This window comes from Loxodonta africana, chromosome 24 (genome assembly GCF_030014295.1).
Source record: "Loxodonta africana isolate mLoxAfr1 chromosome 24, mLoxAfr1.hap2, whole genome shotgun sequence".
NCBI classification, from domain to species: domain Eukaryota; kingdom Metazoa; phylum Chordata; class Mammalia; order Proboscidea; family Elephantidae; genus Loxodonta; species Loxodonta africana.
Window position 1 is genome coordinate 35063024 of NC_087365.1, and position 13639 is coordinate 35076662.

Sequence of the window (13639 nt, forward strand, 5' to 3'; positions counted from 1 at the left end):
TGAGTTATACATGAAACCATTAAAGTAGATTTGGGGTCTCTCCAGAAGTGGGCCTAGGCCATTGTTGTGGGGCATATCTTTGTCCTTTCTAATTTATTGAAGCCCAAGTTAGGCTGCATTTAGCATCATCCAGGGAGAAGGTTTCAAGATGATCCTTTGTAGTCCTTTGGAAGCAAAAGGGTCAGGACTAGGATATTGCTGTCCAAGAACATGGTCTCTGAGCACCTTTGGCCATATAGTTTATGTCATTTCAGAGTGGCCAGTAGTGCTCGGTCTGTGATTTGAACTTAGACCGAGGGGTTTAGGAAATGGGCAGTGTGGGGTGGTGGGAGAAGAATTGGTCAGAGTCAGCAGGCAGGCTTGGGTTCTAATTAACTGGGGCACAGCCCTGTGTCTACAGGCCTTCTTCTTGAGCCTGCATAAGGAGTAAGCTTCAAAATTTACCTCAAGTAGTTGAGCATTATTTAATGTTCTTTTGGATGTCTGTAAAAATGACAACTTTCATTTTGATGTAATTGATGCTGAACTTTTTGGTTGGTAAAATAGTTGAAAGTATAGGCTTAGGTAGTAATGGGCAATTAATATTTCAATTCCATGAGAACTGGATTCCTTTTTTTTGTTGTTGTTTAATTGTGCTTTAGTTGAAAGTTTACAGTTCAAGTTAATTTCTCATACAAAAATTTATACAGATATTGTTATGTGACAGTAGTTGCAATTTCTATAATGTAATAGTGCGTTTCCCCTTTCTACTTGGGTGTCTAGTGCCCAGCCAACCAGCTCCCATCTCTTCCTGCCTTCTCATCCTGCCTCCTGACAGGAGCGGCCCATTTGGTCTTGTGTATCTGCTTGAACTAAGAAGTACACTCTTCACAAGTACTGTATGCTTTATAGTCCAGTCTAATCTCTGTCTGAAGAGCGAGCTTCGGGAATGGTTTTAATTCTGGGTTAACAGAGTGTCCAGGGGCCATGGCTTCAAGGGTTCCTCCAGTCTCGGTCAGACCATTAAGACTGGTCTTTTATGTGAATTTGAGTTCTGCTCCATTCTTCTCCCAGTCGTCAGGGACTGTCTGTTGTGTTCTCTGTCAGGGTGGTCGTTGGTGGTAGCTGGGTACCATCTAGTTCTTCCGGTCTGATGGAGTCTCTGGTTTATGTGGCCTTTTTGGAGAACTGGATTCTTAAAGTTTCTATCCCCTACCCCCACCCCCAGGCTGGCCATAGCGGCACGATGGTTACTTGAAAAGGGTCTGTTTAGAATTCCATAGCATTGCTTGTCATTACTCCTTTGCTTGCTAACACCCTCACATTATAGGTAGGGAGAGACAGGAACTCAGACCTTTGTTGTAACTACTAGTAAGTCATTGCTGAGATGTCTTATGCAGAATTGTTTGTTTTCTTCTCTAGACTTCCTTTATTATAGCTTTTCATTTAATTGCTGATGTTTTAACCAACCAAGCGTAACTATATATCCTTATATTTTGTTTCCTAGCCAGTTTTTTTTTTTCTGTTTTGGTGATGCCTGTGACAATCACCTTCATTTTATAATTACCAGTAAAGGTTAGTAGGTAATTCTGTGGCAGTGGTTCTCATACTTCAGTGCACATCTAAATCACCTGGTTGTTGTTAGCTGCCATTGGGTTGCCTCAGATTCACAGCAGCCTTGTGTATAACAGAAGGAAACATTGCTGGGTCCTGCATCGTCTTCATGGCTGTTGGGATCACTGTTGTGGCCACTGTGTATTTTGAGTGTCTCCCAACCTAGGGAGCCCATCTTCCTGCACTGGATCAGGTGATATTTTGTTGTGATCCATAGAGTTTTCATTGGCAGATTTTGGAAGTAGATCACCAGGCCTTTCTTCCTAGCCTGTCTCTGTCTGGAAGCTGCACTGAAACCTGTCTACTATGGGTGACCCTGCTGGTATTTGAAATACCATTGGCATAGCTTCCAGCATCATAGTAACACGTAAGCCACCAGTGTGACAAACTGACAGATGGGTAGTGGGAACACCTGGCGGGCTTTTTAAGACACACATTTCTGTGTTCTATTCCCAGAGTTTCTGATCAGTATATGTGAGGTGGGGATGGTAACTCGCATTTCTAACAAATTCTCGGGAATTGCTGTTGCTGCTCTTTTGGGAACCACACTTTAAGGAGCCCTGGTCTACAGTGAACTAGGCGTTGTGTGAGAGAGAAACTGGTGTAAGATGTGGTCTCTGGTCTTGAGGAGCCTACCTTTGAGTTGGGATCTGTACTTATATTAAGGTAGCCCAGTGTGTGAGGGCCTGTGGGCCAGGTACCAAATGAATCTATGAGAAATTTAGAGCAGGGAGAAAGTCTCCAGTAGCTGGGAAGTCAAGAAGCTTTTATAGAACTTTTGTAGTCATTTAAGCCGGGTGCTTAACGGATCAGTAAGATTTGGGTAAGCCAAGCAGATGAGGGCCACATTCTGCTTTTATTAAAGCAGGAAAACACTTTTAATAAAAATACGGAGGTGTAAATGTCACAGGGCAACTTCAGCGGATGGCAAGAAGCTAGTCACTTCGAGTTGGTGGATATTGTATGTTGGCAATTAGAAATAAGGTTTGGAAAATGATTGCATTCTTCTACTCCCGGCCCTCCAGATATTTCTTTTCTTCTATGTTGGGTGGGAAATTGGTCCTGAAAACTGAACATTTGTTCACTGGTAATCTTGACAAGATTAGAGCATTGATACTTTTTCTTTTTTAATCTCCAGGATGGGTTCCAATATGCAAAAGTGAAAAGTATAGCTTTGTGTGCAACTAATGAAACCTTTTGTAGGTAGATGACTTATTTGGGAAGATAAGATTATTTGGGTTACTTGTTAGCAGGGAACAATCCTTGTTGAACATTTCTTTTTTTTAATTGTAGTAAATCTGTGTGTAACAAAACATTGGCCATTTCACTTGTTGAACATTTTTTTTCTAACGGGATAAAACTGCATAGAAGGTACCTTTGCTAGTATTTTGGCAGAATCTTTTATTTTTAAATATTGTAATGTGAACATAATTCATATGGATTTTGGGATTAATGTAGATCTCCTCTAAAAACATAATGCCTTTAGCAGAATGGTTATGTTTCTTTTAAAATTTGAAAAACATTATCCCCAAGCCCAGAACATAAACATTAAATTATAAAAATAATTCACCAAGGAATAAATAAATCTGCATTTTCTTCACATTCTTTAATTTTTTTTTTACTGTTCTTGGTCTAAATTCAGTGCAAGTTTTTTTTTTTTTTATTTCAATGAGGCATTATAAAAATGAATTATTTTTGATCTAGATAGACAAAAATAAAACTTACTATGTAGTATTCAGGAAACCCTGGCAGTGTAGTGGTTAAGTGCTACGGCTGCTCACCAAGAGGTTGGCAGTTCAGATCCGCCAGGTGCTCCTTGGAAGCTCTATGGAGCAGTTCTACTCTGTCCTATAGGGTTGCTATGAGTCGGAATCGACTCGACGGCAGTGGGTTTATGTAGTATTGACTAAGAAATGAAGACAGGCATACTGTTATGTCTTGGGCATAAATAAGTAAGGCTGAATGTGATTCTAACACAGTTTTTTACCACCTATAAGTTTGTTATGTGATTGGAGCTCCCTTGTGTTTATACTTTGAAAAGTTGCGTTTTCATGAAACTGCAAGTTAAAATCATGATATCTTCTTGAATTTTAGGTACTTACACTGTGAAATTTTATGATGGAGTAGTTCAGACTGTCAAACATATTCATGTCAAAGCTTTTTCCAAAGATCAGGTGAGAAACGTGGTTTTGTTTTGTGGTATGAATAATGCTAATATTGTAGTTTTGTTTCTCAAATAAAGACATTACATTTGTTTATGATGGCAAAAGTCTTATTTTTTCCATCTAATACAATTTCACCAGAAGATAACAAGTTTTCAGAAATTGTAAATATTTGTCTTTCTTTGTCTTTCCTTTTAACACAGATTCTCTTTTTCCAAAAGCACCAAATACTTGGATACTATTGCCCATTATTTGTTTTCCTCAAGAGTGGCTGGTGGTTATTATTTTTTCTCTCTGTGCCCTGCCCTTAGAACTCTCACCGATTGCAGGGAACTTTGTATGAATGTTTGAGGAGACCTAGAACATGTTTTTCTCCTCATCTGGCTTTGTCCTTCATCTTGGGACCACAACCAGTTGGTTTACAGAGTTGTTGTTTGGCATGGATTTGACAGCCACTTGCCTTAGATGTATCTGGGTTGAAAACATTGTATCCTGTTGTCCTAGTCACCATGTGTGTACTTGCCCAAACACATGGCCTGAGTTCTGATACTGGACATATGGTCCGCACAGATACAGAGTATCTGGAAGTGTTGTCTGCTTCCTTCATGTCCCCCTCTTCCTCCTGCTTTAGTCTTTTTCATGTTTATATTTAAATGGAGTAGTTAGTTGAGGGGAAAGTAGAGATCAAAAATTGGATACTGGTGTTTTTAAAAATTTTGATTGTTACTGGTTTTAGCTGTGGAGATAACTAATGCAAATTAATAAAAATTTTATCACTGAGACATTGTAACTGATTACTCACCTTTTTGGATGGTGTTGATATGACAGTATTTGATGATGTTGTAACTGGTTGTGTCTTCTGATGATCAAATGCTTTCTACTTGTCAGAGATTTCATTTCAGTAAATTCTTCTGTATACGCATTTAGCAATTTCAAAGGATCGTGATACATGATACCTTGAGAAGTAGCCTCAAGAATGTTTTTGCCTTTTGTTTTCCTCTTCAGAAAATTGACAGAATTATGAAACTTTTACCCTGAAGATGTTTACCTTTTGATTATTTGCCCCTTAGCCACCTAAAGAACTATACAGTACACTAAAGTGTTATTTGGCCTTAAATCTGGCAATTTTTGTTTTAGAGCTGTGGAATGAGTTCATATTGATAGAGGCTTATATTAGGAACTTGTCCAGAATTGTCAGTTGTATCCATAATCTCCCCAGATGGAAGTCCAGGACTCTAATAACAAACATTCAACTGTTTACTCAGTAAATTAATTGATGGCATTCATGGTTCTTTGGCTTGGAGGTGGGTGCCTTACTCAGTGAGAATTTGTGGGTGCCTCAGTTCTCAATTCCCAGCTGCCTCTGAGTGTGTCTCACCTCATCTCAGACCTGGCAGATTGGCAAACATAGGCTTATGACTTCTTTTTTTCCAAGAGGGTGTGGTACTTTGGGTAAATGATTTCTTATATCTCTCCAACCCTAAGAATCTAGGGTTCTCTTGTGGCCACTTACAAAGAAAAACTTAATAAAATATGTCATGGACAAATTTTAAGCTATTTTTATGTTAGAATAGATTGAGATTTTTTTCTGTAGAACTGTACTACCCTAAACATTTTGATAATCTATATTTTAGTAACATTCAGCTTTTTTTTTGGCATTGCAAAAACAATGCATGTTTATTATAGAAAATTTAGAAAGTACAGAATAGCACAAAGAAAGTAAAAACTCTTAATTCCATCATCCAGATAAAATTGCTCTCAACACATTGGAATATATCCTTCTGTGTTTTTTGTTAAACATATACATGTGTGCATATATATATATATATATTCAAAACTGGAGTCATGTGGTATATATACTTGTATATACTACTGTTCTATAACTTGCTCATTTCTTTTAATGAAATAACATTTTCTGAAGTTCCTTAATATTCTATGAGAATATGGCTTTTAATGGCTACATGCATAACCTGGCTGTATGCATAACCATACTTTGTGTAACCTATTCCCTAATGGTCTGTCATTAAGGATATTTGTGCATCTGGGTGTACAAATCTGATTATTCTGTTAGCAGATTCCATTTCTAGGAATTTATTGTAGTTCAAAAGTTTAAACTTTTAAGTCTTTTGACCCAAATCCCAAGGCACTCCTCTACCCAAAAAGGTGGTTGCAGCTTATATTTCTACTAGCAGTGTCTGAGAATGCCTGTTCTCAAACCTGGCTGCTTTCAAAATAATTTTTGGGACTTAAAAATATATCCTTTTAGGCTCTAACCCCAGAAAGTCTCCTTGTTCATTTTTCTTTATGGACAAATTAATCTCGAACTTGCTGTGTATTTAGGCATTCCTTCCTGCTTCTGGCAAATACCTATGTACCTGCTGTGTACTAGGTGCTAGTGATCCCATATGAACGTGATATGGTGGTCCCTGTTCTTCTCTTGAGGCCTCGAAGAGAAATGTGTACACAAATAGACGTAGTTTTGGAAACTCCAGAGCTTTCAGTGCTGGCTTGGTTATGAGTCAATCACAATAGGATGCAAGATTTTAAGGATGAATTTTAAAGAAAATAATTTAGGAGGAAAGTAACCAAGAAACAGTATTTTCTTTTAATGGGAGAAAACTTAGATTAGCTCAGGAACATAACAGGTGGCTTGTTGAACCAAGCACAACCATTACCCAGTAGAGGAAGCAGACTGTGGTCATGGGTTGGATAATCTTTACGCTTTTCTTACTCATTCTCCAGTTACCAGTTTTTCTCTTCTTCTCAAGGTACCAGAATATGTTGGCCAGCTGGGCCAGGCTTTTGAAAGGCTGTGAGCCTATGCAATTATGGAGGGGGGATGAGAAGGACAGGACATGTATTTTCTTAGAACACCCCTGTCTGAAAGATGGCTTTCTAGAAAAGGTCCCTAGTGTAGTTATTTGTCTTTCTCCTAATTATTTTCTAGAGACTTATTAATAAGGGAGATTGTTCTGTCTCTGAAGGAATTGAACATGGCGGTTGTTTTCTTTAAGCATAGGCTTGCTTCTCAAACCTCAGAGTGGTTATTTTCTGTGGTGCTTTGCATTATATGACCTGGCATGTGTCCCCTTTTAATTTCTTTGTTTGTCTTCATAACTTTGCAAAAAACCTCCTGATTTTATATTTGCAAGTAATCACAAAGTGTGTTTCATCGCTATTTTGCTCATTTTAGAATATTGTGGGTAATGCTAGGCCTAAAGAAACAGATCACAAAAGTCTTTCGTCATCTCCTGATAAACGAGAGAAGTTTAAAGAACAGAGAAAAGCCACGGTCAATGTGAAGAAAGACAAAGAGGACAAAGCCTTAAAAACAGAAAAGCGACCCAAGCAGCCTGATAAAGAAGGAAAGCTGATCGGCTCTGAAAAGGGAAAGGTATCAGAGAAAAACCTTCCCAAGAACGAGAAGGAAGATAAGGAGAACATTTCAGAAAACGACCGGGAATATTCTGGAGATGCCCAAGTGGATAAGAAACCTGAAAATGACATTGCGAAGAGTCCACAAGAAAACTTGAAGGAACCTAAAAGAAAACGAGGCAGACCCCCTTCCATAGCTCCTACTGGTGAGTTTTCCAAGTGGGCTCTGCAATGGGCAATGCCAGAGTGTTCTTCTATGGCCCTTTGTGGTTCTTTATAACTTCTGTACTTGAATCCTTCGGTTTTGTGACTGACTTTGAATCATCTTGTGATCTGAAAACAAGTCGTGTCTATGGAGCTGAATTTTAAGTGAGGCATGTCACCAGATGAACATAAATCGGGATGCATGTCCATGACTGAGCCTCTGGGGTGGTAGATAACTGTTCACTAGATACTTTAGCTTATATGATAAAATATAACCTCTTGAATCTTGGGTTTATTAATCAGCTAAGGCCTTTTGCTTATGCCCATTCAAATGATCTCATTTTAAGTAAGTGTAATAGAACCAGGAATCAGGAAATAACAGTGTTTTTTTTTAAAAATAGTTTTATTTATTTTATTGTAGGAAATAATAGTTTTAATGAGGCAGATGTGAAGGAAACAAGAAGGAGAAGTAAATTAGCTGTGGGCTTTCACTCTGAAGGAGGCGGGGCCAAAGGAATACTAGAACTAGGGAGGCATGGGTGCATTTGAAATGGAGCTCTCTGAAGAGTAGTTATTGATTGCAGATTTCCACAGTCTAAATAAAAAGTTGAGATGGCTAGTTGGTAAGAGTCAAGGTTATAGGGCATGGATTTAGGGAAGAAACCAAGTTGAAATTTGGAATTCTTCTAGAATGCCCAAGAGTGAAACACATCCTGAATTTCTTCCTAAGCCACACACTTGTTCTTCAGGTCTGTTCAGGGAAATAAGGGGTTTCTGAACTGAACTCTGCCCGGGATTATGTGGTCTTCAAGCATGCTTACTTGCATATTCCTTACATGAATACTGAAAAGCTGTGAACTCCCTAGCACGTTTTAAAGTGATATCTATTTTTTTTCCTCACAAGTTTAAATAGCTGCAAGGGATATGTTCAAAATATAAAATATGACATAGAATGTATTTTCGTCAAAGCTGTGGAACTACAGATTGAGCTCATTAATGTATCCTTGTGATGTAAAATGCAAAGCCAGTCCTCTCTATCAGTCAACCACATGAGACTTAATTTCTATGGAAAAATGTCTACCTTAATTTACTTCAGATAAATTGTATTCACTCCCAGTGATGACCTTCTCACATCTGAATTCTAATTATAAGATAGGAAATTAGATACTAGTTTGATTTGCCCCCTGTGTAAAATAAGGCCCCTTTTCCTTCATTGGAAACCTTGGTGGCATACTGGTTAAAAGCTACAGCTGCTAACCAAAAGGTCGGCAGTTCGAATCCACCTGGTTCTCCATGGAAGCCCTGTGGGGCAGTTCTACTTTGTCCTGTAGGATTGCTATGAGTAAATTGACTTGACAGGAAAGAGTTTGGTTTGGTTGGTTTTTGTCTCGTTTATTGGTTGTAACAAGGTTTTATCCTCAATAGCTGTGCATGCTGGAGTTGTTTCTTTACATAGGGCCAAGACCTGCACTGTCCAGCATGGTCGCCACATGTGGCTATTGAGCACTTGAAATATGGCTACTCCACATTGAGATGTGCTATTAGTATAAAATACACACTGGATTTCAAATACTTAGTAAAAAAAAAAAAATCTAAAATAACCCATTAATTTTTCTATTGATTACATGTTGAAATGATGTTTTTGGATGTATTGGGTTAAATAAAATATATTCTTAAAATTTCACTTTTACTAAAAACTTCTTAACATGACTACTATAGTTTTTTAAATTAAACGTGTGCCTTGCATTTGTGTCTCTCTTTATATTTCTATTGGACAGCACTGGCCTAAATTCACTGCCTCTCTCAGTGAGGTTCTAGAAGGAAATTAGGCCCTAATGCCCAAGGCATCTATAATCTGTAATTAATTGATTTCTCTTTTGTGCACCAAAAATGGCACTAGTGATATATTCCCCCTAGAACTGAGAAAATAGCCTCTGTGTTCTATAGTCAGATGAGGAACCCCAGTTTAGAAGGGCTGGAGGTTTTAAACCCCTGCATGGCACACCGTGTTAAGATGTAAGATGAGTGATAAAACACATTGCCGTTGAGTCGATTCCGACTCATAGAGACCCTATAGGACAGAGCAGAACTGCTCCATAGGGTTTCCAAGGACCATCTGGAGGATTCAAACTGCTGACCTTTTGGTTAGCAGCCAAACTTTTTTTTTTTTAGTTGTGCTTTAAGTGAAAGTTTACAATTCAAGTCTGTTTCTCATACAAAAACCTATACTCAACATTGTTATGTGACCCTAGTTGCTCTCCCTACCTTGTGACAGCACACTTCTTTTCTCCACCCTGTATTTCCCATGTCCTTTCAACCAGCTTCTGTCCCCCTCTGCCTTCTCATCTCGCCTCCAGACAGTTGCTGCCCACATTGTCTCATGTGTCTACTTGGGCCAAGAAGCTCACTTCTCACCAGTATCATTTTCTGTCTTATACTCCAGCCCAATCCCTGTCTGAAGAGTTGGCTTCAGGAATGGTTCCAGACCTGGGCTAACAGAGGGTCTGGGGACCATAACCTGTGGGCACCCTCCAGTCTCAGTCAGAGCATTAAATTTGGTCTTTTCACAAGAATTTGTGGTCTACATCCCACTGTTCTCCTACTCCATCAGGGTTTCCCTGTTTTGTTCCCTGTCAGTGCAGTCATTGGTGGTAGTGGGGCACCATCTAGTTCTTCCGGTCTCAGGCTGATGAAGTCTCTGGTTAATGCGGTCCTTTCTGTCTCTTTGGCTCATATTTACCTTGTGTCTTTGGTGTTCTTCATTCTCTTTTAGCAGCCAAACTCTGAACCATTATGCCATCAGCGTTTCCCAAAATGAGTGATAGGTGGGTCTTTTTATGTAAAGTGAAGAGAAGGGCAATTAAAAAGGAGAGGCAAAAAGTGTGAACTGGCAAATTCTGACGTGTCCTCAGCTCAGCGTACCAGTTACTGTCAAGTCGACCTGACTCATGGCAACCCCACATGTGTTAGAGTAATACCTCTGCTCCACAGGGCTTTCAATGGCCGATTTTCCAGAAGCAGATCACCAGGCCTGTCTTTCGAGGCCCCTCTGGTTAGACTCAAATCTCCAACCTTCTGCTTAGCAGCCAAGTGCATAGATCATTTGCACCACATAAGGCTTCCTCCAGCTCAGTTTAGGAAAGAGTATATATGGGAATATATATCGCTGTTTGTAGTTTGTAACCCAGTTTGCAGACTGTCCCCATGAGGGGCCGTATGACTTAACTCAGTTTTAAAAATAAAAGGAGGGGTATTTAGTTTATTCCTTTTGTCTTATATAAGTGTAGGATTTCATACTAGATAGGATAAGTCTAACAGAGAAAGGGTGTTTCCCAAGCTTACCGTTAATACTAGCCTGCCTCAGTTCTTCCATATCTGAATCTCTGTGGTGGGGCCTGGGAATGGGAATTGTGAACAAGGTTTGCAGATGATTGTTGCTGTAAGAAGAGTTTTAGATAGACAGACCTCGTTTGTATGTGATATCAAAGGGATGAAGGCTTGCCAAATATCCCACATATTTTTTAAATTCCCCTAAAAAGTTGTTTGGAATAAGGTCATTGACTTGGTGGAGCCCTGAGCTCCCTAGACTGTGCAGAACCGATTGGAGCAAAATCTGAGCTATTTAGAGAAGGTTGTTTGTGTTTAATTTGGAATGTGTGTAATCTCCAAGTTCCTACCACTTGGAACAGAATAATGTTGGCCCACTGGCAAGATTGGACACAGGAAGAGCCAAGAAAGAGTTCAGCACTCTAATCAGGTTTGCCTTCTCAGAACTTAGCCTTGTCTCTGGTTCTGTTGTTTGACATGCAGATCTGAAGCTACTGGTCTTAGATGAGTCTTGTCTCCCCTCCCTCTTTTCCGTTTCTTCTCCCTTTGTTTCACTTTTTCTCTCTTCCTCTTTCTCCCTTTCCTTCAACTTCTTACCTCTACCTTCTCTACAGGCTGTTTTCTTTACCTTTGTTCTCTCTTTTGCCTGCTTTTCAGATTCTTATCTTTCTGGATTGAGGAGAGCTTCTTAAGTGTTAGGTGTTAAAATAAAAGGACTGGGTACCCACCCAAGGGTTTAGTGTCCACATTGCTGCATTATGTCAGAGCTGAGTTTGTTAGGGATCAGTAGCCATGCTGGAACGCCGACTGTCAAATAGCATAGTCTCATGAGGTTTTTCTGAATTATTTGTAAGAGGAGCTAAATGTCGACATCATTTTTGGTCCCTCAAAACTAGAACCAATGCCAAAATATCTAATTTTGCAAGTAGAGATTGGGAACAGTAATCATCAGGGCACACATTTTAGGAATTCACCTGCATGGTGGATTTCTGGAGTACTGGCTAGGTCACATTTGGATGAGAAGATTTGAAGGTGATAAAAATGATTTCAGAGTTTTTTGTTTTCATTCTTGTTATTGCCCTTGTACTTTATATTTTAAAGCAGTCATATTGGGTACAGTGTTTTAAAAAGAGGGTTTTGGGAGAGAGGTGTATGACTGAAGCTGGGTCATAGGAGAGACTGAAGAAAAGACATTCAGGAGTTAAAGTCCAGGGTGTCAGCATCTCCCCTAAGGAAGTAATTTTTATCCATTTCACTTTTTTTCTTCTGTCTTAAGTAAAAAAGCCCTTATGAGGATCTGTTTATCATGCAAGGATGTCTGCATGTGTGTGCTTACATGTAAAAAATGAGAGATTAGCCACTAAGAAATTACATACCTTTTTTTGTATGATTTTATATACATTGTAGCTGTGGATTCAAACTCTCAAACTTTGCAACCAATAACATTGGAATTGAGAAGACGGAAAATATCAAAAGGAAGTGAAGTCCCATTAAAACGTCCTCGGCTTGACAGAAGTTCACGTGAGTCTCTAGTTTGTATATGTGGCTAGAACTTAACATTGACTGGATTGGGACCATTACTACCTAGCTGATTCCGACTCGGTGTGGCGATCCCATGCATTACATAGTAGAACTGCTCCACACAGTTTTCTTGGCTGTGATCTTTACAAAAGTGTGTCTCCAGATCTTTTCTTCTGCAGTGCCATTGGATAGATTCGAACCTCCAACTTTTAGGTTAGTAATCAGACACAAACCAATTGTGCCAGCCAGGCTCCGTTATATCCATGCTGTCTCTTACTGCCTTTAGGCACTAATGCTTGTCCCTGATTACAAGAGCCAATATGAGTGGGATGTGGCTGGATGAGAAAGAGTTTTTGCTATAAGAAAAAAGAAACCCCAAAGCACAAATTATATTCATTTTGGGTTCAGTGGTGCCATTTCCATACCCATAAACTACATTTAAGTTGGTTTCCACTGGAAATTTAATGGCTTAGGAGGAGGTGGATTTTATATGCTTAGTGAAGCTTTAAAAATACTACTTACTGATTTTTTATTTTAATACCCTTTTGGCTCCAAAAAAGGATTTACGATGGCTCTAAGTAAGGCTCTTATAAACCTTATTGACTTTGGAAGTTAGTACATAGATTTTATGTTGGGAAGCTCCAAAATAGAACTTAGTTGCCAAGATTGGGACATAACCTTGGCACATATTTCCAAACTGTGAATTCTTAAAGAAATAAAATTCTGTCCTGGAAGAGTGACTGTGCTCTTACTTAAAACTAAAAAGTAGGAAAAGATATTTACTTTCATAGTGGCCTAACATTCTAGAAGTTTTTCTGTAAAGCCCTTAGATCACCAGCCCAGAAATCTGTAGTAGTGGAATTATTTTTTCTTGTTGGTTTCTTGACTGCTACTCTCTCAATGGTTTATAGCCCAAGAAAAGTCAAAAAACTACTCGGAAAGCGCTGACAAAGACTTATCAAGGAGGCGGTCCTCCAGGCTGTCCACTAATGGAACCCACGAGATCCTAGATCCTGACGTGGTTGTATCAAATTTGGTTAATACAGTTGATACGGATCCTTTGCAAGACACATCATCTTGTGCCAAGGAATCTGAAGAAGGTGAGTCAGAGTCTGTTCTGGAATTGTCTTACTAACCTGGTACCTATCTAGGGAGAACCAGTCTAAATCATTGTATACTGCCTTCCACAAGTATGAGGTAATCTTGAAATCAAGTTATTGAATGGCTGCAGTGTTTTAGTAATACATTGTTCTTCACTGATTCAATAGGCAAACTTTCTGTATACATTTGTGGTTGGTTTTGTTTATACATCTCTGAATATTGGGTTGGAGGCACAGTGTTTGAAGAATCCTGCCTGTCTTTGTCTTTCTGGTGCTATCTCATTCCATGCCTCTGCCTTTTTGCCAATACTTAGAGCAAATTCCTGCCTTCATTTAGCCTCTTACTAGCTTTTTCCA

At 39.1% G+C, this 13639-nt stretch overlaps 1 protein-coding gene across 5 annotated transcripts in view; it reads left to right on the forward strand.

Annotated features, from left to right (window-relative positions):
• The window catches only part of PHF20 (PHD finger protein 20), a 147157-nt gene that overhangs the window by 61911 nt on the left and 71607 nt on the right, over positions 1–13639 (forward strand). For 3 of the 5 annotated variants that reach the window (XM_003411689.4, XM_064276045.1, XM_010591652.3), the window contains exons 5-8: positions 3688–3767; positions 6949–7336; positions 12069–12182; positions 13094–13282. In XM_003411689.4, the coding sequence (XP_003411737.2) occupies positions 3688–3767; positions 6949–7336; positions 12069–12182; positions 13094–13282 (771 nt within the window). The remainder of the gene's footprint in view (positions 1–3687; positions 3768–6948; positions 7337–12068; positions 12183–13093; positions 13283–13639) is intronic. The other 2 variants (XM_064276046.1, XM_010591651.3) reach the window with 2 other exon arrangements.